Here is a 27,782-nt window from a genome sequence, read left to right as displayed (position 1 = left end):
ATATGATAGTTCATGAAGAGGCTTTTACTCAGAAGTTATCTGTGCTAGTTTGTCAGTAATATTTAACTGTCTGTCATTCCAATTAGCATTGTTTGCCACTTGATATTCCCCAAAACTCTTGGGGAATATGCGGGCAAAATTTGTTCTAACACAAAAAACAATTTGTGAATAAAATAACTCCTAGTCCATTGGTCCAAAATCAGATCACCTGTAACTAACAAAATTAATAATAAAAGCCATTTGTGTTACATTTCCATTAAAATGTGTACATTTTTACACTAACATGATTGTATTGATTGTCATTGTTTTTCATGATTGTCTGATTCATTTTTTTTTTTTGCCGCTACATGACTCAAAAGCTTGTCATATTTTGCATCTGGCAAGGTTAAAGATTGGGTCAAATTAATCAACCGCTTACACTCCGTTTTCTTCATCTAAACAGTTTTATATGGTATTTTTCCTCAAGCCCTAAAGAAAACACTATCATAACAAATGTATAAGAATAATTCTGTACACCTTAAAGCATACCAGTGTAAAGTAGGTGTAATGATACATTATGTTCATGTTTAATGATTATGGTTTGAAGTTGTTCAGGGCTTTTCAGGTCTCAACTTGACACATCATGCCATCACATTTTTTACTACATGCTTTAAGGTGTTTGGTATGCAGAGATATTTCCAGAGGCACAGGATTCCTACTACATTTTAACTGCAGTTTCTTTACAGGCCTTAAATTCAGCATGAAATCAAAATTTACTTTTGTTAGTGCACATTGTGGTGAACAATTCATTGGTGCACAAAAAAATATTGTCTTTGTAATCTTTTAAGGAGACCCCTCTGATATGATTTTAAAGCGCTTTGGGTGCACAGTAGTACAGTAAAGCGCTACATTAATGCATTATTTATTTGCTCACTCACTAACTCACTCACTCACTCACTTATTCAATGTACTTCCCCTCTGGAATGGCTTTCCCTTTCTGAGTTTGAAGGCTTATTGGGTAGAACATTCCCGCTCTGACAGCGAGCTGAAAGGACTTTTCTAGAACCAATCAATTCAAAAAACAAGCCACGCCCTCTATTTTTCTCATTCAATATTCAGTTTCACTCGGGGAAAATACGTCACAATCATAGGTCACAATACTGAAGTAAAGTCGGTCGCACTCGCAACTTCCGTTTCCCAGTGACTTTAATGCAGTCTTCTAAATAACAGATAGTCTTGCACAACCACAAAACCAACAGGTTCTGACTGACAGGATGTCACGGCTGGCGGATCACTGACTTACTCGCGCTTGTGCCTCCCACCTGTCTGTCCTCTTTACATTATGCAATCCTCTACCCAGATGTCACACTGTAAGCTTCTTTGCATCATCATCATCTGTTCTCATGATCTCCCTCCACTCAAACAGTCAAATATGGACCTTAGGCACTTTAAATGCTAAGTTTCAGTCTGCATGTGGTATGGCTTTTCATTTTCATTGATTTATATTAGATATTAATGAGGATTGTATCACAGTTGTACAGATGGTATCAGATAGGTTTGCTTGCAAGTGAACTCTTTGACTCCAATGGGGTCAGAAGCTTGACATTTGGATGTGTTTACAATTACAAAAAAAAAAAAAAATCAGTCTGCTTTGATTAACCTTACATGAAGTAAACCAGGTAATACTTTCAGAGAGCATGTCTGTCTACTTAGTGCTTTCTGTGATTAAGCTCCCCGTCACACTCCCCTTTTGCCTTTTATTTACATCAGAAAAAGAGGCTCTGAAAAGGTCACAAGGATTCTGTGACATATTAGTTCAGTCATCTATAAACACTTGTATAACATCAAATTAAGACACCTAAAAGGTTACCATGAGAATATACATATAAGGACCACAACTTTATCCATTCTATCGCTCACAGTTTTGTTTTTATTGACTTCAAACCAAATATGTCTAACATGACTAAGGCTTATTGCACAAGTTCGGTGCATGCCCTAAACATTAACAGAATTACATCAGAGTGTCAAATGGACTTCTGAACAGCATACACTGTAGATGGTGTTGTTTATATTAAGAATGCTGTGGAATCATCATGAACAATATGTTCTGTTTTAGCAGGGTTTGATAAGAATCAGTCACAACTTCAATTTTATGATCTTGGTTTGTTTTTGTTTTTTTACACTTACACTTTACACAGGGTTGAAAACCCTATATGTACTAACACGTTTGGTGTTCCCGGTCAAAAATTACCGGCCTTACTTAAAAATTAAAAATTTAAATTAAAAAACTTAAAAATTGCTCGTAAATCATTCGTTATGTTATATTATCACCAAATATTGGTTTCAATATTTTTGTCAACTTGATTTTCTTTCAATTAGGACAGGTTTTGTATTTATTTTTTAAACGGATTGATTGTAGATCTCGTTGATCTGAGCTTGCACCTCAGTTTTTGAATGAAAAAGCATTATTTGTGGATAAATTTGTCAATATTCAACAAAATATAAAAAAAAATTACACTGCGTATCACACTAGTGTGGTTTAATGTTTAACCAGGAAGTTTGTTTAAAATGCTGTTATTTAACAAACATTTTTTTGCTTATAAATCTCTTGTTATACTCAGGTCAACGATCAATGAGTTCCAAAAAAAAAAAAATTAAAAATACAAAACCTGTCCTAATTGAAAGAAAACAAGTTGACAAAAAGATTGAATCCAATATTTGGTGATAATATAGCATAACAAGAGATTTATAAGCAATTTTTTGTAGGCTGGTCATTTTTGACTGGGAACAAGGTAGAAAAAATTATCCCCAAAAAATTGTAAAGTGTATATATAGTTATACCCTGTGTGAGCAAAGTCAGTACATTTTAGTCCAATGCGATAACATTAACTAATATTTTTGAGAAAAAGAAAAACCTCCCTGGCCCAATCACCACATAGGTGTTAAATTATTTATTATCAAATAATAATATTTATGAGATTTTATACCTTATGTAAAAAAAAAAATAAAAATAAAAAAAGCTCAAAGATATTAATAGCATGCATTTATCCAGATAGTTTTCCAAATAGTCAACAAATGTTTTAATAAGTTAGTTAAATGAGTGTTCTGACAGCACTTTTAAAGACAAGGCCTGTCGAGGTCAGGGTGGGTTGTGGCTTATCTTTATGGTTTAACCCAGAGTGAGCAGGTATGGCCTTGTTTTGGAGGGTAAATAAAGGTAATGGAGGGAAAAACATGATGACAGCACATGATAACGTTGATTCACTCTCACGTCATCCTACAGTGGGAAAATGGATGGATAGAAAATATTTATCCAGCAGAAAGATTGTCCCTCTTGTATTCAGTCAGCCAGGACCAGTGTTGATGTCTGAAAGAGTGGAAGTAGACTGATTTGAGAGGAAAGGAGAAAAAGCTTTGTCTGAGACAATCTCCAAATCCAGGAAAGAAAGTTACATTTTTTCCATCCCGATGAAAACATCATCCATCACATTTCGAGGGAAGACAGGACAAAGGGGACAAAGATTATTCTGAGTCACACTGATAAATATACTCTCAATGATGTGGTATATACATAATCATAAATGTTTTTAATGCATATATTAGCTATATAGATTAGTGTAGCTATCTGTAAATATAATGGCTATATGAATGATGCAATAACATGTTTAGATTGCTTTATTAGATCTGATGACTCACCAGAGTGTAAGTCCTTTTATTCAAACTTGCTGAACGGGCGTGACCTACATCTTCAAAAGGAAGGATTTCAGTGTTTTGTTTTACACATTTTACTTAACTTAAGGGGCAAAAAAGAACATGTCATTTACAATGTACCCCAAAATGACAGTTTTGCTTAAACTTTTTAATTATTGAAAGCTCTCTGGAATACTTGATTCTGATTAGTCAATTGTGGCATTCAGATATTTCTATATGATGAAGCTGTTCTATTCTAATGAAAATCAAGTCTATATTTTACATCCATTTATTTATGTGGTAAGTAAATAAATGCATTTTAATTGTTCATGACTGACAGACTGACTGACTGTACATTATACTTTGCTGCTCTCTTTGCAGTTTGTTTAGTTGGATGAAAATTGAGAAAGGTACAAAATTAACATAGTTGAATTTTTTAAACATGAACATCAGTGAAAAAATTCCAATCATTTCAGTTATGCTATGTGACAAGATTATTGTTTATTATTCACATAATCATGTCCAGTCAAAAATGGTTTAAAAGTTAAGAACCATTCAAAAGTATAATAATAAAAACAAATTTAAAGCATATTTTCCAAAACTTTGAACAACCCAACAATTAGTGGGTGACACTCCTTAACATGGAGTGCTCTGCCTGGTCTTGCCTTTCTCGGGATGGGTCACGTGCGTTGGTGACAGTCAGTCATAGTCAGGGGCGCAATTTCATTGGCTGAGAGGGTTCTGACAAGCCCCGCCTGTGGGCCGTCCTCAGTGACGTAACGACCGATCAGCTGTTAATTTTCCACAACAATAACAAAGGGAGCAGTTGAGACCTCGGAGGAGAAAATAAAAAGAACCGACTGCGAAACTCCGAACTAAAGGGTCCAGAAACTTTTAATTTCTTCCAGGAAGAATTGTATTTATATATTTTTATATATCGCACGACAAATATTCTACCTCATCTGTTTTTGTTCTTGAAGTCAACCCTCTTCCTGTTTACATTACTTTTTGCCGCAGGTGAGTTAAAACCTCTTTGTTGTTGATCGACAGACATTCTGGTTTAATTCGTTAAAGAAAAGTTCCGGACTTAAAGAATACTACGAATTTTTCAGCAATTTTGATCAATAGAGATTGTAAAAAGAAATGTAAATGTAAAAAAAAAAAAAAAGTAAAAAAATTGGATTTAAATATATCGACGCTTTGCACAACCTGTCAAGGCCTGCAGGCCATCTGAAATGTTCATTGTTTGTGTCTGTTGTTTCTGCAATGTGAGCATGTTTGGATTTTACGGATTAAGCTTTGTTCAGCAGAGCCAGTTGAAGCGTTTGGGTTCTCGTTCCGCCCAGTCGGTCGGTGTAGGGTTACACTCATCCCTCCCCCGGCCAGTCTCTGTGTGTTTGGGTCAATAAAACATAAGAATAGGACAAGCAAATGCAGCTTTCGTATATGACTGCATCTTTGAAATGTCGATGTCCCAGTGCTATTTGCTTACCAAATGCATGTTTGCGTTGTTAACAGATTAATAGTCTATCAGCTAAGGGGTTTAGTTGTTTATGAGTGTTATTTTATGTAGCTATAGGTTACCTTAAGTATGAGGTATTTTGTTTTCCTGCTCTCCATATGTCAACTTTGACGCTGTTTTTCTTTATTTAGACATTAAATGTTGTTCTACGATTTTATTTTCATTTATCTACATATTTATTTATTTTTTACCAATGTCGACCAGTAGTTTGAACAAAGCTGTGAATGAATTTTGAAATATGAGCAGTGGTCTACTCTACATAGTGTTATGTAATTGTACGCGCAAGCTGCTGTAAAAAATGCTTAAACCAGTCTAAGATGGTTTGCTGGTTTTAACTTGTTTTAGAAGGGTTTTGGCCACTTTTCACCAGGTCTGGTGGGGAAACCAGCTGAGGACCATCTTGGCCAGGGTGGGAGGCCAGTCTAATAGGCTGGTTTAAGATGGTTTTTCAGAAGCGAGTGCAGTTCCAGTAGCCTATATTCTGCTTTAATTGCATTGTTATTTTCAGCCTAAATGGGGCCATTGTCATGTCATGGGCATAATCAGATTAATGTGCACTATATTACTGCACTTTGCATTTCCCCCCGTTTTTTGTTTTATTGCTCGTTTGACATGTAGAATCAATAGCCTTACTAATTACTTTCTTTTTTCTGTAGTGGGCTGTATAATCTGTACACATTAGGGCAGATTTTATGTATGTTATTATAGTCTGCACATCACTTTTACATGGATGACTAGATTAAACGGGCAGCAAATTGAAACTTTTGCTTGAGTCTCTTAGCTTTGAGGAATATATAGATATATTAGATATATGGAATGATCTCCTAAATATTGGGAATAAAAACCCAAGTTTGGTTATTTTTATACAATTAAATCTGACCTCTGGCTCTGAGCCATACAGTTTTCCTCTAGGCTGCTGAGACAAAGCCATCCCGGTACTGCTTATCGCTGCTTGTCAGTCTATAATCCTCTTTTTGGGGTTCTGAAGGGTGCTTATTATATGTATGTGACCCCATAATAGCCCCCACCCCCCTAATCACACAAACAAAGACCGCTGCCATGACTATATGAGCAGGTGGGGAAGGGAGTATGAATTGGTTGTCTTGTTTCAATAATGCTGTGGGGTGAAGAACAGTTTGTAGTCCTTCACTTCACAGATGTCTCTTTTTGTTGTCGCAAGCAAAACAACAGAAAAGGGTACCCTCATGAGTCATAGTCCTGAACGAGGCTGGGTGTAACTGTGTAAAGATCAGTTTTCATAGGCATCAGCTTCACATGAAGAGGACAGGCAGTATCTGTGACAGCAGAGACACTTTAGACTGCTTTGTTTTGGCTGGTCAGTTCTCAGGAATATCCGTCTGTCTTTTATAAGCGTGAACCTGTAATTTATTGCTAATCGCAACAGAACATGACCTGCTCATCACCAGGAAATGTTGTGTACTTGAAGGCTGGTCAGTTTGTGTTGTTTGCGTCTGCATTGTCATTAACAACAATGTTGTCTTCTCGCTTGTCCTCCAGGGCCTGTTTTTGCACAATCAACAAAAGCAATGGCTGAACTTCATCAGGTGTTCCTCAGCTGAGAAGGAGTAACTAATGCACTTCAGCACCTTTATTAAGATCTCAGTGAGCGGCTCCCGCAGCTGATGACCAAAGAGCTCGGCCCTCGCCCACTCCCAGCAGGACTGTCCAGCCTCACGCCTCTGCCAGGGACAAAAACATGTTTCAGAGGTTCACCAGCATCTTGTTTGGAGACTCTCTGGAGGAGGGCAGTGGATGTCCTGTGGATCCAGACTTCAACGAGAAGGAGGAGGACGATGAGTGGATACTGGTCGATTATCTAGGTGAGAGATCTTTCTTGCATCTTATCTTTTTTTTGATCAACAAAGTGAAAAATGGACATTGTGTTCTTTTTAAATGCAGATAGGAACAGGCTTAGTTTGCATCAAGAAGTCTCAGTTTCATAACACATTCAAAGTCAACATGAAAATAAAATGAAAACCTTTTACTTTTTTAATGCACGTTCATTACCGTATCATGAATGATTCATCAATCATTCATCACACCTTTATTTATCAAGGTATTCCAAATTTAAAAAAAAAATTACTTTTATCAAAATGTACTTGCTGTTCTACATTTCTTTTTACGCTAACGTCACTTAAGCCGAACAGTCCATGGGATAATGTTAAAGTTGGCATGAAATGAAAATGCATGTTATAGATCTTATTGTAAATGATTCATTTTTAGTGGAATGCCCACATCTCAAAATCGAATCAACAACCAATGCATAGAACAAAGTCAAGACAGAGTCAAGTCTCGCTCTACATTTTTCTCATAGAATATTCCATTTTTCTCTGAAGTAAAAAGGGATTGCAAACTGCAATTTGTATTGAATTTTAAATGCATTCAACAGAATCCTGCCTATTTCCCCAGGAAATAAGTGCAGATATGGCATGCAAACGTCCTCTTATGCATGATATGACCCTACCTCACCTCAGTTGATACTGATGACATGGTCATCTGGAGCCATGTTACAGATTCTGCAAAACCTGGCACAGACGCAATGCCCTCATTAACATGATGCCTCTCATAAGCTGCCCAAATACAGGCCTTCTCATATTGTGTGTGTGTGTGTGTGTGTGTGAATATTTTAGGTGCAAGGCAATCTGGTTGGCCCAGTTTACCTCTGTTAGGACAGGAGGAGACAGACATGTTTATGGGCAAAAAGCTTGTCAGACAAAAGTGTCTAGATGGGGTCTGCGGTAAAAATAGGACCGATTAAGTTACCATTTATGCTCATAACGAGAGTAGGCCTTGAACACGGAATTATTACAAACATCAATCGTTGCCTGAAGGCTGAGTTAGACAGGATGGGACTGGAGATTTAAAACATTGCTCTCATTTCATATCCATATAGCTTGATGGAAATATCTTTATGTGAGAATTTTCCCATCATGGTGAGGGGATTAAAGGTTAACTGGCTTCTCAGGGACATTGAAGAGGGCCATAAGAAGGTTAAGAGCTTTCTAACCAGCTGAGTTGAGAAAATGTTCGATGTCATCTGGCAGGATGCTGCAAGTCTACAGATAAACAAGGTGTGGCTCTATGCAAGGGAAGTTCTGTATGTACTATAACATCAGTGCTATGGGTGTGGGACTTTCTAGTGACTAGTCTTGTTACATTTAGTGCAAATATATGAATTGTTATCACTGTTTTTCAAATCTGTCACATGAACTGCATGTGATGGCTGTCAAGTTTCTGCAGTGTTTGGTCAGTCCAAGTACTGGAGTGAAGGATTGTTCAATCACACTGCCATCTAGAGGCCACTGAAAGTGTAATGCTTCAAAGACCGAAAGCCAGCTGTTTACACCAGTTTTGGTTACCTGCCAGGAGCCACAAAGAGTACAAATAGAAATGAAGTGTGGGCAAAAATATTGACTCTCTTAGTTTCTGTCTATACACATGACTTGTTTTCCATAGAGCCAGTGACATGATGTTTTCGATATAATCCAGTCTTGAATTTTGGTTCCATTTTATTTACTTCACAAGTTTGATATATAAAAAAAAAAATGTTGAGAACCTTTTTTCTGAAGAAAACCCACTGACAGACAGCTATTCTTAGTCAGTGCTAAGATGGTCTGTGTGGTTGTTAAGATGGTGATAGGTGCTTGCTAGGTCATTCTAGACAGTCTTTTACTGTCCCAAGTCATTTTGTGCGATATTCTCCTCCCTACATATACATAAAATATATATAGTACTCCTTCAATTGCTTCAAAAATGAATTGCAAGCCAAGTGATTCAAGGTTTCATTAAAATTTCATGGAATATTGCAGTGTTCGTTATAAATAATTTATCCATGTACATTATTACATGTACAATGATCCAATACTCCAATTAATTCCCAATGGACAAAATCAATCCCTGCCCTACATTTTTCTAATTCGAGAAGCTCCGATATACTACACAATAGGAAAGAAAAGATGATCACAACTTTAATGTTGTGAACAGTGCGAATGGAGTTAAACACTGAAATTTGATTCAAATAGTAATTTCACTGTAGTAACATCCTCTCTGTACATCCTCTCTGTAGCGAAAGCCTGCTCAGGTGTGTGTGGAGATGATCTGGTGGATGTGTGCTCTGATAATGTCGCTCCCCTGGACTCTCCTGTGCGCTGCTCCTCCTGCTCCTCTCTGGATTCGGCGACAGACACCGACGCAGAGGACGGCAACTTTTTGCGTCTGGAGGCGACATGTGGGCTGGAAGAGAGCTGGTTCATCACCCCTCCGCCATGTTTCATGGCTGGAGGCAGAGCTCCGGTCCTGCTAGAGACCAGTCCTCTGGAGAACCTGCTGATCGAGCACCCCAGCATGTCCGTGTACGCCGTTCACAGCCCTCGTCAACGACCTGCCAAGGACGCCACCCGTGAGCCATCGATTTTAAGGTAAAGGGCAGATTCAGAGTTTTCTATTGTTCTATAATATTATATTAGAATCTGACAGATTCTGTTTGACTTTGTAGATCTGAAGTTCAGCGTCGGCCGAATCATCCTTCTGGCTGCTACACAGCCGCTCTGGTCGCTGCTCACGCAGGGTTTCTGAAGCAGACCAAGAACGTCCGTCTGGCTCAGCGCATCCGTGACAATGTGGAGCGCCAGCAGCTGTCCCGCAACGCCCTTCGCCGCCTCAACCTGCTGCGCGAAGGCGGAACCAGACAGGCCAAAGCCACCGGAGGCTACGTTCACCAGCCGGGACAGAGGCAATACAACTACTGAGACGGTCCCCACTGCACTCCCCCGTCCTCCCCCGCACGCCGCCCTCTCCTCACTGGGAGAATTCGCCAGAAGGAACGGAGTCCTTTAGAATCAATGCCATAGGTCACTTTACTTCACGGCAGGTTCCGCTCTACCTGAATGTGTCTGCGTCACGTCACGTGTTTCTCATATAAGCTCCATCTGTTATGTTCGGTCTTATGTTAAATGTCATGAAGGTTGAATAACCAAGTGTTTTGTTATAGTGAGCATGATGTTGTAAGTGCTCTGTTTCGAGTATGTGTAGGCAGCTTGACGCTTTCTTTGCTTTTTTGAAGCCATACTAATTTCAATCACATCAGTGATGAAATCATCATCAGCAGCACTTTTATGGTTAGGAAGGAACCTGCCTGTGACTCTGTAGATCAGTGCTTTCCTCCTCTTAGTTTTTTTCCTCTTTAAAAAAATTGTAAAGTATACTGGGTTTATTATCACTAAAAGCCTTGTTTCCATAGTAGATTTCAAAATATATAAAATATATTTAAAAAAAAAAACTTCCAAAATATTTTCAAAAGAAAAAAATATTGAATATATTACATATCAGTATGAAGTTGATAAGAGTGTGTGTTATTGGCATAGATATGTATGTAAGCAGTTTTTTCCTATTTTTAGTGATTGATTTGATGTATGACTGTGTAGTGCTAATTTTCCAACAGGTGGGAAAACCAACAACAACAAAAAACACAACATCAAGTGTTGAAATGTTATTTTTCATGTTTGCTCTATATCTGCAGTACATGTCTCAGGGTCATCACTGTTCACCTTTGCTCTTTGCTAAGAATGCAGATTACTTGCAGATGGTAAACTGTCTCTGTACATACTAGAAAACCTCTAACTTTGTAAATGTCTATGTTACCTTGTGGAAATATTTGTAATTGATGTAAATCTTTAACATGACGTGCATCTCACACTTTGAATGAAAGCAAAAACGCTTGCTTCTCCGAGGACTGTGAAACAAACTCTTTCTCTTAATTGACTGTTAAAAACGTAGACGACGGAGTGAAACTGTTAGCATTTAGATTTTTATCAATGTAGTGACTTTTTGTGTAATATGCCTTTTTCATGTTTTACTTAGTTACACGTTGTATATAAAAATATTTAAAGTAGCAATGAACTTACTCCTTATTCCTTTGTCGCTCGAGACCTGGTGTTGTAAATTTCCCGTCACTCTGCCAAGGTAAATGTCTCACCTAAATGAATTAAACTGAATTCATTAACTCTGACATTCAGCCGAATGCATTTTATATGCATGAGCAACTCAAGGAAAACAACTACAGCTTCTCTTCTTTTCTTTCGCTTGCTGCAGTCTGCGTTGAGCAGCACATTGCATTTTCTGACATTTCTTTCTGTGGACGAAGGGAATGGAAGGGACGGAAGGTTCTCTTCATATTCCTCGAGTAATACTGGAGAGGCCCTCTTTCCCTATGTCAGTAGACGCCCGATTTTTGATATTCACAACAGGGATTTCATTTTGCCTTGAAATGCATTTGGGGATCATGTGCCTTCCAGTTGAACAGTATGACAATGCATCCGTGAAGAACTTGAAATTTGTCCAAAGGGACACAAACAAATGTAATTTTACTACGCACAGAGGATTACCTTGTCTCTGTGAGCCACTTGCTCTGTCAACTTTTTACACGAAATGTAGCAAATGTTTTCTGTGTTTAATGTGTGAAGAATATTTTCTGTGGCATTGCTAAATTTTAGACTATGCTTTGGTTGATTTTTAGTTTACTGGAATAATACAGCACTTTGCCAAAAGTGTAGGGTTTTAGCATTGTTTATTTATCTTTTTCTTGAACTGAAATGTTTTGGATACATGTCATACACAAACTGTTTTGTATGGGTAGTATAATTTGCAAATAAATTGTTCATTTCATATGTCTTGAAACCTATTTGTCTGTATGTATACTCTCTTCTCAATAAATGTTTTAATACAAACTAACGTTTTCTTCCTTTTTTTTTATTAGTAAAATGAAACGTTCAAATATAATGTATATGTATGTATGATGCCGGCCTTATAGACTAGGACTAGGTAGGTGTTTGCATGTTCTGGCATCATATGTGCAAGTTATACTGTAACCAACTCACCAATTTTTAATGAAAGCTTTCCACTCAGGAGCGTTTCAAGAACCCATACCAAGCTGTAACTCAACCCAACTAATCTCTCAAGAATCCCAAGCCATGATTAGTGCAAGCTTATTATTCATTGTACCAGTGTGGGTATTAACCTTAATAATGCAGATTTCTAACTGTACCCATTTAATCGTGCCCTCCTTGTTCTTTTACTGGATGGTTACATGCATCCCAATAAATATATATTTAAAATGCTAGGGTAAAATGGAAGTGTAGTGAGTTTCCTCTAGTGCCAAGTGACTTGTAGCTTGTACAGAAATCTGTATTCATAATGTTGAAGCTAATATAGAGGCTTTTGCTAACTGATTAAGATCTGAAAAGATTAACCAAAATCTACCATATTTAAATTTTATGTCTTGGATTAATTGTGGCTGCTTTAGTATTAATGATGCCAATATTTTTTTAATTAACAATGTATTTCAATTAATAATTGTTTTTATTTGGCCAGGGAAACAATTAATGCACTCATTAATGCAAAAAATTCTTTAAAAGAAAGTTAATTTTTGACAGTGGTAACGTAGTTAGGTTGGTTAGCTTTTTGTACTGGCTGAATTGTCTGGAAAGTCCTCTCAAGTGAATCCATCAGACATTCAGAATTTATAGTTTTGTAAATGTTCATGAAACATAGAATATCGGGGATCTTTGCATTTGGGAGACATTCATGAAGTACACGAAGAAGTTATTCATTTTCATATTACACGTAGCTGCACTTTTCTTCACCCCGGATGTGACGTATTTTAACATACACAAAAGGTTGAGCGGGATTACTGTTGAAGAATTCGCGCCGATTTCGCTTCAAAAAAATTATTTTGGGGATTTTGATCTCTCGAAAGGTTGATGAAATGCAGTATTGCTTGTTCACGTGTTTAAGTACGAAAGCTGTCGCGTTGATTTTTTGATTTTATATGAACAGAGCTGTCTTTTCTGAGTGTTTCATTTTGTGTTTCTCTCGCCGGAAACAGTATGTATACCGGTAATAGTGTGTTCATGTAATTTTATGGTGGGATCAAAATAACAAAGTAAGCAGGGAGTAAGAGACATAGAAACGCCTTGTCAGAAAAAAAATTGTATATCGTGACAGAATTAACATTTCTTTGAAAACAACAGAAAAAAATCTTCTAGTTGATACATTTACACCTATGGTTGTGAAATGCAAGTAATATTACGATAGGATTGATGCTAAAAATAAATTTCAATACGCCTGTCAGAAGGGCTGCTCTCTCTTCTCATGGGTTTGTTTACAAGAGCACGTTGTTTCTCGTGGAATAACGATGATTGGTCAGACCGAATCAAATCCCCGCCCACGAGCAGCTGTCAAACTAGGAAGCGTCTCCTTCGACTAAAAAAACCCTAATAACATTACATAAATGTAATGTTTAACATACAGACCCACTCGCATATGATGCATTAGGTCCTCGGGCCCCGGATTCGTTTAACCGGGAAAGCAGGAAAGCGCGTTTTTTACATATTTAAACCAAAGGTCGGCGCGGCCATAAGCAAGTCTACAAACCACAAACATTCCCGTAGGTTTCTCAAAAACGATCAACATAATTATTTTTAAATCAATGCGGATTTTTTTTTAACAATACACATCAGGCCAACTGATCATTTTTAGCTCGAAAACACAATGTTATATATAGTTTTTTGGGTTGTTTTTAAAAGCTGAAAAGAGCGCCACGCATGCGCAGTAGACGCGAACCGCTTGACTATATAATGCTTGGCGCCATTCATTCATTCATTCGCACTGAACTCTGCGGTAAGGACAGTTACTTTAGTCTTCTTTCACCTATAATATTTCTTACTTTATTCTTACATCTTCAGAATCGTGTTACAATCATGTTTAAGCAGGAACCGTGCTGTTGTTTTATGTTACTGTTGGTTTAAAACGGATGTTTGAGCCTTTTAACCAGTCATCTATCTACGACTAACGTAGATGAAGATGAGGATGAAGATTCCTGCGGGACCCTTAAAAGCAGCTGTATTTAGCTTTATTATTTAGGAAAAAGGGACAATTCATATTTTCAAAACCATCTCATAGCCAAATGTTTACTGTAATGTCGAGCTTATAGGGGGGATGTTGCTGAAAGTTAGCCAGCTCTGCTAGGCGCCAGATTAGATCGTATGTACGTGGACGTCTCTTCGTAAACTCCTTGCATAAATTAAGAAAATACTTGATATTGTGAAGAGTCGTATGGATTTTCTACACACTAAGGAGTTCCCTGAACAGTATTCTCGGTTAAACTGGTGTTTAATGCGCTTTTAATAGCTATCAGATGGGTTTTTGTGGGGGCAGCTGTAGTCTCCCGCTTCATGTAAATTGGCGGGGACTGTCCTTTCATAAACCTACAGAACTGGATCACGTATTTCTGGTTTTTGTAAAAACATAATACTACTGCTTGTGCAGACTTTGCATTTACTCTTAATGCCTTTTAGATTTTTTAACTGTTTGGCTTTTAGTTCGTGTGAATTATAGAAGTATGATAGACTATTTCTGGTCATGTGTACTTAGCTCCAGGCAAATGGCTTAACGTTATTGTTAAGCCTTTTTGTCGAAAGTATATCTCTTAAACGCTTTATTAATGATATTTTAATAGTGCTTTATAGACGACATGTAGTTACGTTGTTGTTCTTCCTTTACTTGTGGTTAATTCACTTACATTGTGACTCAACGTTGTATGTTTCTGCTTCACAGGAGAAAAGCACACCATTTGTTTAGAAAATGTCAAGACGCAGGTAAGAACTATTTGTTTGTCGAATCAGTATTTTATTTACGCTAACCCTAAATGAACGACAATACTTATTTCTGTATTACTTCTGTATTTCAATAGTAGTCGCCACACATTACAAGAAAGAAATGAAAACGCACCAGAACAGAACAAACCGCAGAGGAAAAGAAAAGGCGAGGTGAGATATTGTTATTTATTTGACATATGTTTCTGAAAATTGTATAATCTTCTTTCCAATGTACGCAAATATTTAAATATCAAAACCTTATTTTCAGCAGTGCAATAGAAGAATCCCGTCAGCAGCTAAGAAACAAAATTATGAAATTCAGGTGAGCTGATTTGTATTATCATAAGTAAAATGTATATTTGTACATGATTTGTATTATTCATCCAGAGTTAAAATAGCCAAACTAATTGTGTTTAGTGTAAGGAATGTTAGTTTGTTAGCATATAGCCTATGTTAGTTTTTCACTAGCAGTCAGTTTATTATGCAGTAGTTCAGTCATGCGCAGTACTGGTCTCACTGGGATAATCAGCGCGCCGTGACGTCACGCCCAGACCCTCCCGCGTTTATTCCCTTTATTCACCAGCCCGCGAAAAAAATATTTTTTTAGTTAAGTATAGTATTTGTTATCTTTAGTATTAACTTGTTTTGAAGCTGCTATATTAATAAAAGTTCAGAAACATGAAATGCTGTTATTTGATACCTGAAAGGATATTCCTGTGCAGCAATACAGAATATAAACTATATACAATGCACAATATAAGTGTTTTTATGAAAAGAAAAGTAATGGAAACACTATGCTTACTCTGTTCTTATTCATGCCCTATGTAAGTGTATTTGGTTGAGCCTTATTCATATAACCCAAGTAGTAACAGCATACTTTTTTTTTTCTTTCCTAGAACCGTTGTTTTGAAGGTGATAATAATCCCAGTGTCTTAATCGAGACTCCTCAGAAGGAGACTCATCAGGAGACCGGTAATCTCTCTGGTTTTAAGCGCTTCACATTCAAGAACCTCTTTGTGAAGCCCTCTCCACTGCCATGCCTCAGGTAGGACCTGATCACAGCGTTTCATGTTTTGAAAAGTGAAAGTAAATGCTTATCAATTTTTTATTTATTTTTTTACAAATAATGCATAATGAAACGAACACTTGACGACATTACCCGTTTTTTTTTCTCCTTTGGAGAAACTAATCCAAAAATCTATGGAAGTTTGTTTCCGCCACTGAATAATAAATAAATAATAATAATTGCGACTTTTTATCTCACAATTCTGACTTTTTTTTTTCTCACAATTGCGATATAGCAAGTCAGAATTGTGATTTTTTTTTATTTTTTTTTTTCTCAGAATTGCGAGAAATAAAGTCGCAATTGCGAGAAATAAAGTCGCAATTGTGAGAAATAAAGTCACAGTTGCGTTTTATAAAGTCAGAATTGTGAGATATAATCTATTCTGAGGTTAAAAAAAAGTATTTTTATCCCCTTAGAATTGGACTTTATATCTCACAATTCTGAGAAAATATGATATAAACTCGCAATTATGTGTTATAAAGTCAGAATTGCGTGATATAAAGTCGCAATTGCGAGAAAAAAAAGTCAGAATTCTGACTTTATAAGACGAAATTGTGACTTTATATCTCGCAATTCTGAGAAATAAAGTCAGTATTGCGAGATGTAAACTCGCAATTGTGAGATAAAAAGTCGCAATTATCTTTTAAAATGTTTTATATTGTGGTGGAAACAAGCTTCCCTAAAAATCAGTGAAAACTATTTGGCTATTTATTACCAGTATTTTGCAATACACAAGCAGGATAAATTTGTGATATCCAGAACGCGTTTAAGTTAAATATCATTCAATGCTTTCTCTCTGGTTTAATGGCACACATTTACTGTTGTCCTGACAGTTGGGCCAGTTCAGATGATGTGTGGATAAAGATGCTGAACAAGGAGCTGAAGTACGTACATGACAAGGGCTTCATCCAGCAACATCCAGCCCTGCAGCCCAAAATGAGGTCTATTCTACTAGACTGGCTCATAGAGGTATGTTTGTTTTCATCCACATTTCCACATTTGTAAAGGTTTTTTTTTTTTTTTTTTTGTTCTTGTCATCTAAATGTGTTTAAAATGATATTAAATTCTTTCTGTGAAGGTCAGCGAAGTTTATACTCTGCACCGAGAGACGTTTTACTTGGCTCAGGACATCTTTGATCGCTTCATGCTCACTCAGAAAGACACTAGCAAAGATCAACTGCAGCTCATCGGCATAACATCACTCTTCATAGCCTCAAAGATAGAGGTACTTAAACTTCGTTTTGACAGTGTTAATACATTTTGTAGTCGATATTAAAGTCAACTGAAGAACATCACAGAACTCCACGGTGCCACTTTTCTCACAAATATCTCTGTTTGACAGGAGATTTACCCGCCGAAGCTGCAGGAGTTCGCTTATGTGACGGACGGGGCCTGTAATGAGGAGGAGATTCTTTCTAAAGAGCTTGTCATGTTGAAGGCGTTAAATTGGAACCTCTGTCCTGAGACGGTCATCTCATGGTTGAAGCTCTACTCTCAAGTGGACTCTTTGAAGGATGACGCCAGTTTCCTCATTCCTCAGTTCTCACAGGAAACCTACATCCAAATCGCACAGGTGAGACTTTAGGTCCTTTGAAGCGAGTGTGTATATTGTTGTTTTGTTATATCGACGCCCCTTCTGACTCTTGAATCCTCTCTGCAGTTGTTGGATCTTTGCATTTTGGACATTAATTCTTTGGATTACGAGTATGGAGTCCTCGCTGCTGCTGCATTTAGTCACTTTACGTCTTTTGAAACGGTCCATAAAGTATCAGGTGAGCTTTCTGATCTTGGATGTGCTTTAAGGATGGAAGTTGTTGTGTCTGAACTGGGCTAAGTATTTCCTTTTTCTTTCCCACCAGGGCTCACATGGGACAACATATCAAGCTGTGTGCGGTGGATGAACCCATTTGTGCGGACGGTACGTGAATGGCCCAGACCGCAGCTGAAGGACTTCAAAAAGGTGGCGGCAGAAGATCGACACAACACACAGACCCACGTGGACTATCTGGCCATGCTGGTCAGTTCTCATTTTCATCGTCTCCTCAGTCAGGTCAGTTATTTAAGGTTTAACAAGCTTTAACACAACCTTGTGTGTCTTTTCAGAGCGAAGCACATGATCGGCAGCAGGACAGCTTGGACCGGATGTCTCCGTTGGCTGTAGCGGGAATATTGACCCCTCCTAAAAGCACTGAGAAACCTGCTGTCTGACGGGTTTGAGGAGAACACGGCGTAGCTAGTCTTCATTATTGCCATCACAGCCCAGAGATGTGAGACCTTCTAGACCAACGCATCCAGAGACACACAGATGTGGTACTTTTTGGGTGGTCTATAGGAAACAAATCTAAGGCTGAGTTGCTGTAGCTCACAAAACTTAAGATGTTATGTGTGAAATTGAGGGAGAACCTAAATTTGGTTTCCCGAAGCAGTATTTGAAGCACTCAAAAGTGCCTTCCCTCGAAGAATGGATTAAAATCCATTTTCTGAAGCTAGAAGTGAAACGTGAATGATCTCAGTCTCAGACTTAACCTGCTTACGAACTTCTGGCCACATTGCCAGTTCAGAGGTGTGCACAAATGCTGCTGCTTCATGGATCATATGTTACCTTTTATGTTGTGTAAATACAATTTAATTTTATTGCGTGTGTGTGTATGTGTGCGCTTGTTATGAAATGTTCTGAATTTTGTCGTTAATGTGGTCCAATGTCAACCCAGTGGTGCTAAGTCTGCTTGTTAAACCGGACAACCCTGTAAGAATCGGTTAGTGGTTTATTTTCTTAAATCTTTCCATCTTTTGTGAACCTCATTCCCGTGCTTTTATTCTCCTGCAATTGGAAGATATTCCTGTAAGACTTGACTGTTTTTACCCCTCAGAAGTGAGTTGAACCAAACTGAATTTAAGCAAGCTGCGTATTTATTTCATATAGGTAGATTTGTATTATTTGAATTGCAAATTTTCTTTCCTCAATGCCAAAGGCATATTTAATAATTTGAGGTGCTTGCTATTTATGAATTACATGCCTTGTTTGTAGCATAGCCTGATTTAAATTTGACCTGGACTTGAGCCAATGGTCTTAGCTACGTGTGTTGGAATAAGAACTGTAAAAAGTACTATGAATTGTACATAAGATGTATATGTGTACAAATAACAATGTCAATCTTCTGTAATTTACAATGTGAAGTTATTAAAAAAAATGAAAGAAAAAGAGCCATCTTCTTTGTGCGTAAACTAAGTGGTGGGTGAATAAAAAATAATTAGCATGATAAAACCATTACCCCAGCCTTAAGTGTCACACAATCCTTCAGAAATCATTTTAATATGCTTATTTGCTGCTCAAGAAATGTTTCTTGTTGAAAGCAGTTTAATACAATAGGCTTAATATTTCATTGGAAATCAGTATTCATTTTGATTTTAGGATTCTTTGATGAATAGGTAGTTCAAACAAGCAGCATTTATTTGAAATTATAACTATTTTACTGATCCCAGTCTATAAATATATAGCCTATATGCAAATAATCCAGAGCCAAACATACTAGAAAGGTCATGGCCCTTCTATATATATATATAAGCATTAATTTTACGCTTATGCCACATTTAACTGTAAACATTCAATTGCATTAGATAATATATCTGAAAATATAATTTGTAATGGCTTTTTTAAATGATTACCATATGGTGTGATTTTATATATTGCAGTGAATTAATACATTTTAAGTGGCCCTTAAGTGTCTAAATTCTAAGAGAAATATACTGATAATTTTCTATAATTTTTACCCACAGAAATGCACAAACATTGCTGCCTGATCTAACATGAAGCCATTTTGTCACCTCTTCACTGTAGAGAGTATCATGGGGGAGCTGATGTACCTTTTGGTGGAGTGACAAAGGAAGAGCACTAAGGCAAACACATTTGAACTGCAAACTGTCCTAATGAGGGCGTTGAGGTGCTGTTGTGACGTCTGAGTCCCCTAAAAACCACTGGAGTTGTTGCTGTTTTCACCTCCAGATTAACTTTAGAGGAAAGACGATAAAGACAAACTCCTTTTGATATACAATGTGTGGAGCGTGTTTGACAGGAAACTGTTACAGCAGCTCGAGTTTGAGGATTTGCAGGAGACTATCGGTTCTATGATTAAGAGTTTTTCTTATTGTTAAAGTTGGATAAGGCATTGGTCTCTTGCTATGTTGTTACATATTACTCTCATTTGATAAATGTTATTGCAGTGGTCGGCTGGCCTCTATATAGAGGTGTTTGCCAGACATGTGGCTGGTGATGAAGACATGGACTTTCCTTACAATGCCTCTGTTGTGTGAGTTATTGTGTAGTTCTGGGGAACGAATGTCCCCTCCTTATTAAGCTTCGTACCCCTGAACTCCCAACCCCCCGCAAGACCCTCTGAGACAAAGAACCCACTCCAAACACATGCTTTTACTTTTAATGATGCGTGTCCCACATACCACTGCATTATGATGGCTTGGAGAACTTTCAGACAGATGGAGCCAGCAGATAATAAAATAAAAAAGTAAAAATAATTATTTTATATATATATATATATATATATATATATATATATATATATATATATATATATATATATATATATATATATGTATGAACATATATGTATGTATATTTATGTATATATATATATATATATATACACACATACTGTATATATATATATATATATATATACATACTGTATATATATATATATATATATATATATATATATATATATATACTGTATATATATATATATACACAAGACGAATTTTATGAAGATGGTGACTCAAAGTCACCTTTACAAAAATATATATAAACAAGCAAAAAAATAAACTTTACAGATACTGGAAAGTGTTTAAACGATGTTTTTCATACTAGTTCACTGAATCATAAATAATTATTGCATTGCAGCTATAATGAACAGTCCTTAAGAAGACACTAGGCAACAGACACAGAAGGTCACAGATCCAAAAACTCAGGACATTAAAGAGACCTTTCCACTGACTCTGAAAAACACAAGATGAAAGATGCCTGTGTGAACATGCCATAGTCCTGCAGGACTGCTATGGGACCAGAGCAATGAACTGCAATGTCCGTAATGTAAGACACCTGAGACAGTGCTACAGGGAGAACAGCTGATCATCCTTGCAGTGCCAACCCATGTATATATGTCCACCCAGACGTGTCCAAGAACGCGCAAGTGCCTTGGTGGAAGAGTGGAGTAACATCTTACAGAAGAGCTGCAAATCTGCTGCAGTCCACCAGGAGGAGATGCACTAGTACCTAAAGCAACTGCTGGCCACACCAGATACTGACTGCTACTTTTGATATTCAGTTTGTGTCTCAGTTGTTGTTCATACAAATATTTACACTTGTTAAGAAATTTGCAAAAAGCAGTTTAAAGTGAGAGGACGCTTTTTTGCCTCGTGACGCCCAGTATAGTGACTTAACTCCAAAATGCAAAACAAAACAGTGTTGTAGTCGAGACCAGCTCACTCGAGTCCGAGTCGAGACCGAGACCAGAGAGAGTCGAGTCCGAGTCGAGTCGAGACCAGAGAGGTTGTTTAACCTATTTGGGTCTAAAAACCAGACCTAAAGATATCTTCAAGAATATGTAAAATATTTGGTGGTAACAATAAAATTGGCACCATACTCAAACAGTAAATCAAATATAGGCCTACCATGGAATCATGTACACTGTACACATCACATCTGACCAGGCTCCTGCTGCATTTGCGTGGCGCGAACGTTAGTCTCAAGTCATGCGCAGTTGCGCACAAGAAAGTCAGCAATCATTGGACGTTTCAATCAAACAACAATTTAAAGAAATATTAACATACAGTAACAATCATGTAATATTTTGAATGGGACTCGAGTGGACTCAGGAATAAGTCCGAGTCCTAATATGTTCGAGTACGAGTCAATTCCAAGTCAAAATGCACACGAGTCCACGACAAGACAGAGACCATTAAAATATGGTCTCGAGACCGAGACCGAGTCCGAATCTCGAGTACACAACACAAATAAGGAGAAATACATTGATGAGCCAAAACATTATGACTACCTGCCAGATATGCGGTTGGTCTGGCATACCTTCAAGACCCCTGAAAGTGTCCTGTGGGATCTGGCACCAGAACATTAGCAGCAGAACCTTCATGTTCACAGTGGAGCAGCAACGGATTAGATTTGTTCGTAAAGTACATCCCACATGTTCAATCAGATCCACACCTTGAACTCTTCATCATGTTCCTCAAATCATTCCTGAACAATGAGTGCAGTGTGGCAGGGAGCATTATCCCGCTAAAAGAGTGCACCGCCATCAGGTAATATTGTCACAAAGTGGTGTACCTGGTCTGCAACAATCTTTCTGTAGGTGGCATGCATCCACATGAATTGCCAGACCCAGGGTTTCCCTGGACTTATCAGACCAGACTTCTTCCACTGCTCAAAGGTCCAGTTCAGACGCCCGTGTGCCCATGTAGGTGCTTTCACCAGTGGACGGGTCATCATGGGCACTCTGATTGGTCTGTGTCTACGCAGTCCAATGCGCAGCAGTGGTGGTGTGACACATTCCTCCCATAACCATCATTCAAATTTTGTGTGACTTGTGCCACAGTACACCTACTGTTGCCTCTGACCAGACGGGACGCCTTTGTTGCCCTTGTGCAGCAATGAGCCTTGTCACTGGTGTGTGGTTTGTCCCTCTTTGGATCATTGTTGGTAAATTCTCAGCACTGCTGATCGGGAGTAACACACAAGCCTTGCCGTTTCAGAGATACTTTGACCCAGTCGCCTTGCCATAACAGTTAGGCTTTTGTCTAAGTTGCTCAGGTGTTTACTCCTGCCCATTTTTCATGTAACATGTTTTCAACAAAAAATGATTGAGAGGCCATAATGTTTAGGCACGTGTATAGACAAATATTCGTGACAAAGTGTAGAAATTATATTATTGTGCTGCAGGGAGGAAAACTGTCAAGGAAGGACAGGCAGAAATGAATAGAGATTACAAGGCAACCGCAAATAATAAAGTAAAACCAATCAGCCTGTTATTACTGTAAGTCACCACAGGGTGGCAGTACAACAACACTGGAATATCACTGACATTGAGGCGTGAAATGTTGGATGGGGAAACTCCAAGAGAAAATAACCACTCTCTCACAGTGTCTCAAGGAAAACATTTCATTTATTAAAATTCATATACAAAAAGGAAAAAGTTAAGTCCCTAGAAAAAGTATTTCTGTATGTACATTATTTACATGGTACAACGAGCAGCACTGGTCTGTGATGGGCTGAAAGGAACTAAGCCATTGTGGCAATGACCTCATGCTCTTGTTAGATGGTTTACAGGAGGCATCGTTGCCTTGGCCACTGCCCTTTTATTGTAAAGGATCATGTGTGAGATTCAACTCAATTTATGTCTCTGTATAGGTTTTGCTGAGCATTTATTATAGGGCTAACCTAACTGATAAACCAATCTTATGGCTCATTGTTCTTACAAAATGCAGCCTGCACATTTTAGCAGACTAATATTTGTGTTTTCACAACAATAAAAATAGAACTATACAGATCCTTTGTAAGTATATTGCAATTGAAAATATTTATAAGCTTTTAGTGATTGTATCTGCGCTGCGTCTGGCCACATTTGAACTATTAAAACAGACTTTGACACAGTGGAGCCTCGACTCGGCTACTCAGTACACGATACATTCATCTGGTGTTATGACACAGACGATAGTGTCGCCACGTTTCAGCACACCAGCATCAGAAATGATTGGCATCACACACTACGTCTCTCATGTGAAAAAGACAAAGACAGATCAAACCTACACAATGAATATTCATGAAAGAAAGCAGATTTATACCGCCACTGACCGAAAGTAATGTAACTTATGCACTCTGCGCGTGAGTGGATTTGTGATTCATTGGCACATCAGTCACATATGAAGTCTTTCTGTGTCTTCATGACCCTCTTTTGGCAAATTTATGTTTCAGAGTTAAAATTCAGAAGTGGGCGTCCATCAAAAGTGCAGCTGGGTCCATTTAAACAAGAGTGTTTTGGTCAAGTGCAGATTTTTGAAACGTAACGCCCTGATCAGTAAAACTGCTGGGAATAATGCTGCGCTCCATTCAAAGGCGGATGTGGGATATATTTGGTTTCTATGACTTCTGACCAAATAGTCTTGTTCTGTTGTCTCTTTCTATTACTTTTCTAGTAATTTATGAAAAAATTATTTTTAATTATATTATTTATTTGAGGTAATTATAACCTTTTTCTTATTATTCTAACTTTTTATTTTATTTTCCAGACATGAAAATGTTTAAAATACTTATATTTCTAGGTTTTCCAGTACCATGAACTCTGTTCAAGTGAAGGTTTTGGGTCAGTAAGATTTTTTTTGGTGAAAGAAATTAATTATTTTATTCAGCGAGAATGCATTAAATTGATTAAAAATTAACAGTACAGACTTTTCTAAAAAATTTATAAAAAAATGAACTTTCTTTTCATTAAAAAATCCTGAAAACTAATCTTTGCCATCACAGGAATAAATCACATATTAAAATACGTTAAAATGTTAAAACAGTTATTTTAAATTGTAATAAAATTTCACAATATTACTGTATTTTTAATCAAAGAAATGCAACCTTGGTGAGACTTCATTCAAAACCATTAAAATATCTTACCGACCCTTAACTTTGAGCGGTGGTGTGTATTCACATTTCTGCGAAATCAAAGTTCTTCACAACCTTCTAAGATGGAAATCTGACAGAAATAAAGCTAGAGATGGAACGCAGCATTAGTCACGTGTGTTCGCTACAGTTCACCTTAGTTGTGACACGCTGGATGTGACCGTATATCATGTTCATCATGGTGAAGTCCTGATGATTCACTGGCTTTGTTCCCTATCAGAGCAAAAAATAAATACGGTACATTTAATATTTCACTCAATAAATAAAACAAATCAGTCCTCCAACCTCAGATGCTCCTCACCCTTAAAGCTGTGTGACTGCATCACAAATGAACAGAAACCATTTCTTAGGACAAGTTTTTTGTAGCGTTCAAACTGGAACCATATAAAGGCAATAAAACACTAACACAGAAACAAACGCTGGGCTTGAAGTGTTCGGGTCGTCCGATTACTGTCACTGTTCCTGGCTTTGCACCGTGTCCATGTATGGGACGGCCAGCTCGGGTCTGCGATAAAGCTCGCTCAGGCCTTGGAACTTGGAGCCCCAGTGCTGCAGGGAGTCGTAGCTGAAGCCCTCCTCTGAGATGGCGGACCCCAGAGAGCTGAGGCTGCCCGCGCAGGAGCCCGTTCCCTCGATGCAGTACACGTGGTAGGTGTCCATGGGGAACGCCAGGCTGTCGTTGTCGGCCTCCCAGATGATGCGCGACACGTAGCTCTTGAAGTCCATGGCGCAGTGACCGCCGCAGCTGGCGTTGTGGTGGTAGGGAAGGGTGGCTCCGTTGGTGATGTTTCCACATGGGTGGACCTCCTCCTGAGAGCCCTGGGACGACTTGATGAGGGGGGCGGTGGTGCAGGAGGAGGACTGGGACAAGCTGGAACACAGCGGCCTCTTCAGCTCGGTGATGTCATAGGCGTTCTGTTGGGCACATAGGCGACAGTTTTAACTCTGGAAAAACGCAATAGAATTTTATTTGGCCAAAATCGAAATCTAAAACACACTAACATTCAAAAGTTCGGGGGTGGTAAGATGTTATGTTTTTGCCAGCCCGTTCTCATCCTAGGGCGTCATATATTGACGCTTTTGACATTTCGTCTACAACGAACGCACATGGCACCCTTTAGCGTCAATATGAGACGCAGATAGAAAATGGGCCAGAAGGCGCCTCCTAGCGGTCTAACCCTAACCCTACACCAGACCTAAACCTACCCATAACCGAACAAAGCTCTGTGTGTGTCATATTGACGCTAAAGGGTGCCATGTGCCTTCGATGTTGACGAAATGTCAAAAGCGTCAGTATATGACGCCCAAGGATGAGAATGCGTTGGTTTTTGCTCAATCAAAAAATATAGTAAAAACAGTAATATTGTGAAATATTATTTGAATTTCAAATAACCGTTTTCTATTTTAATATATTTTATAATGTAATTAATTCCTGTGATGGAAAAGCATCATTACTCCAGTCTTCAGTGTCACATGATCCTTCAGAAATCATTCTAATATGATGATTTGCTGCTCAAGAAACATTTCTCATTATAATCAGTGTTGAAAATGGTTGTGCTGTGTACGATTCTTTGATGAATAAAAGTTCAAAAGAACAGCATTTATTTGAAATACAATTTTTTTTAAAGTCTTACTGTCCCAAAAATTTTAACGGTAGTGTATATAAACAGGTACCTTTTCTCATCCATCTCATTGTTCATTTCTAGAGCCACAACGCTCAATGTCATTTAAACAAGCAAGATAACATTTTATTGTAGAATATTGGCTGTTAGGAATGCTGTTTCAGGAAAGTTTGGAATAGCATACTAATATATATATCTATGTATATATATGAGACTTAAGACTTGAAATGCAAAATAATGGTATTTTATTTGGCAGATGGAACTGGATGCCACTCTCTAACTAAACCATTTTAAAGGATGCCATTGCAGTGTTGATGGAGGTCATTCCCCTGACCTGAGTTTAACTGAAAGTAAATCAATACCTCCCCCCGGCTGGCCTGTGTTAATGGAATACCTGGTCCTGCTCTCCTCCTCCCTCCTCGTTGTAGTTGAGGATGTTCTCCCGGATGTCCTCCCAGCTCTCATGCTCCGCTGGGATGTGGTAAACACCTCGCTTGCGGAACTTATTCCGACTGCCCTTCTGATTCCATACGGTCACTGCCACGAGCACGGCTGCAGAGGGAAGAGAGAGAGAGATTCAAACAAGAATGATGTATACAGTAATTATATATTAAATCTATATTATATATGATATTATTTAAAATATAGAATAACAGGTATAACAGAATCTTTTTTCTGTTTTATATTGTAATATTATTTCCAAATATAACTGTTATACTGTACTTTTGATCAAATAAACACAGACATGGTGAGCATAAAAGATGCATTTCAAAAGCAGATGTAGTAAAAGCAAAAAGTACCGAACCCAAACTTTGGAATGATAGTGTAATTTAATATGAAACATTTCAAATCAATTAATTATATTTAAATTATGTCATTCACAGGTTTAAATTAGATTTTGGTTCCCAATTTTTTTGATTCAGAGGCAGAGCACGTTATCACATTTTGACAATAAAATGTGCACCTAATTTAAATCAATCTAAATAAGACTAAAAATGTTTATTGAACTAAACAGGGTTAGTTTTGATTTCATGTTGACTTCTAAGTGCAAAAGTTTGACTGCAGGCTTCAGCTCTCACCAGCTCATGCCATCTAGCCAGATCACGGAAGGTAAGACTCCTCTTTTCAATTAAAGGCAGATCAATCTGAAAATAACCCAACATTTTCTGCCAAATTTCTTTGAAGCCCAACCAATCCCATCACATTTTTGCCTCAGTTGATGAGTGATTTCTTCCTGCCTGCATGCGGTAATGCTTAAAAAAAAAAAAAAAGGATTTGTGTGTGTGCTTGCGATGTGTCTGATGGGGTGTCAGAGCTGGCAGAGAGGCCTGGAGGGCACTGCCAGCCTGTCACGTCATTGTTGTACCTGTCTGAGGCGCGCACACACACACAGAAACACACAAACACACACACACATGCCTGGCCTGCCTCGTAATTTTTACCCCTGTTTGTTAGCTCTCTATTGTCAGCATTCTTAATACGCTGACACAAACTGAGTGGGTCGCATCATGGTTCCACAATGATAACGGACACTTCA

General features: G+C 37.9%; 3 protein-coding genes across 4 annotated transcripts in view; 2 read left to right on the top strand and 1 right to left on the bottom strand.

The window, feature by feature from the left end:
* Window positions 1-4,439: 4,439 nt before the first annotated feature.
* Window positions 4,440-11,934, top strand: tp53inp1 (tumor protein p53 inducible nuclear protein 1). The gene is made up of 4 exons (XM_081389547.1): window positions 4,440-4,686; window positions 6,710-7,032; window positions 9,279-9,630; window positions 9,708-11,934. The coding sequence occupies exons 2-4, from the start codon at window positions 6,909-6,911 to the stop codon at window positions 9,958-9,960; spliced, it is 729 nt and encodes a 242-aa protein (XP_081245673.1). The 5' UTR covers window positions 4,440-4,686; window positions 6,710-6,908; the 3' UTR covers window positions 9,961-11,934.
* A 1,891-nt stretch (window positions 11,935-13,825) lies between these two features.
* On the top strand, window positions 13,826-19,114 carry ccne2 (cyclin E2). Of its 2 annotated transcripts, none has more exons than XM_081388600.1 (11): window positions 13,826-13,888; window positions 14,825-14,865; window positions 14,961-15,036; window positions 15,134-15,187; window positions 15,762-15,910; window positions 16,765-16,900; window positions 17,010-17,156; window positions 17,274-17,504; window positions 17,592-17,703; window positions 17,791-17,948; window positions 18,035-19,114. In XM_081388600.1, the coding sequence occupies exons 2-11, from the start codon at window positions 14,852-14,854 to the stop codon at window positions 18,137-18,139; spliced, it is 1,182 nt and encodes a 393-aa protein (XP_081244726.1). In that variant the 5' UTR covers window positions 13,826-13,888; window positions 14,825-14,851; the 3' UTR covers window positions 18,140-19,114. The 2 variants fall into 2 exon arrangements, with proteins under 2 accessions (XP_081244726.1, XP_081244727.1); XM_081388601.1 differs by having other exon boundaries at window positions 13,870-13,888; window positions 15,137-15,187.
* Window positions 19,115-24,880: 5,766 nt separating this feature from the next.
* LOC308703819 (neural-cadherin) overlaps window positions 24,881-27,782 on the bottom strand; it is a gene marked incomplete at its 5' end in the record, with an annotated part of 121,012 nt that continues 118,110 nt past the window's right edge. Inside the window, 2 exons of the mRNA XM_081387752.1 lie at window positions 24,881-25,538; window positions 26,640-26,797. Coding sequence (XP_081243878.1) covers window positions 25,077-25,538; window positions 26,640-26,797 — 620 coding nt within the window. The 3' untranslated portion in view covers window positions 24,881-25,076. The remainder of the gene's footprint in view (window positions 25,539-26,639; window positions 26,798-27,782) is intronic.

Source organism: Scardinius erythrophthalmus, assembly GCF_964197995.2.
Source record: "Scardinius erythrophthalmus genome assembly, chromosome: 16".
In the NCBI taxonomy this organism is placed as follows: Eukaryota; Metazoa; Chordata; class Actinopteri; order Cypriniformes; family Leuciscidae; genus Scardinius; species Scardinius erythrophthalmus.
The sequence above is the reverse complement of the archived record's forward strand: the minus strand, read 5'-3'. Positions and strand labels throughout refer to the sequence as shown.

Excerpts from the sequence above, each read along its gene's own strand:
- tp53inp1 (XM_081389547.1), top strand. The coding sequence starts at position 6,909 with ATGTTTCAGAGGTTCACCAGCATCTTGTTTGGAGACTCTCTGGAGGAG. Across the intron at positions 7,033-9,278 it reads GATACTGGTCGATTATCTAG|CGAAAGCCTGCTCAGGTGTG; the intron begins GTGAGAGATCTT and ends TCCTCTCTGTAG. Across the intron at positions 9,631-9,707 it reads CGTGAGCCATCGATTTTAAG|ATCTGAAGTTCAGCGTCGGC; the intron begins GTAAAGGGCAGA and ends TTGACTTTGTAG.
- ccne2 (XM_081388600.1), top strand. Across the intron at positions 15,188-15,761 it reads AACAAAATTATGAAATTCAG|AACCGTTGTTTTGAAGGTGA; the intron begins GTGAGCTGATTT and ends TTTCTTTCCTAG. Across the intron at positions 17,949-18,034 it reads TGGACTATCTGGCCATGCTG|AGCGAAGCACATGATCGGCA; the intron begins GTCAGTTCTCAT and ends GTGTCTTTTCAG.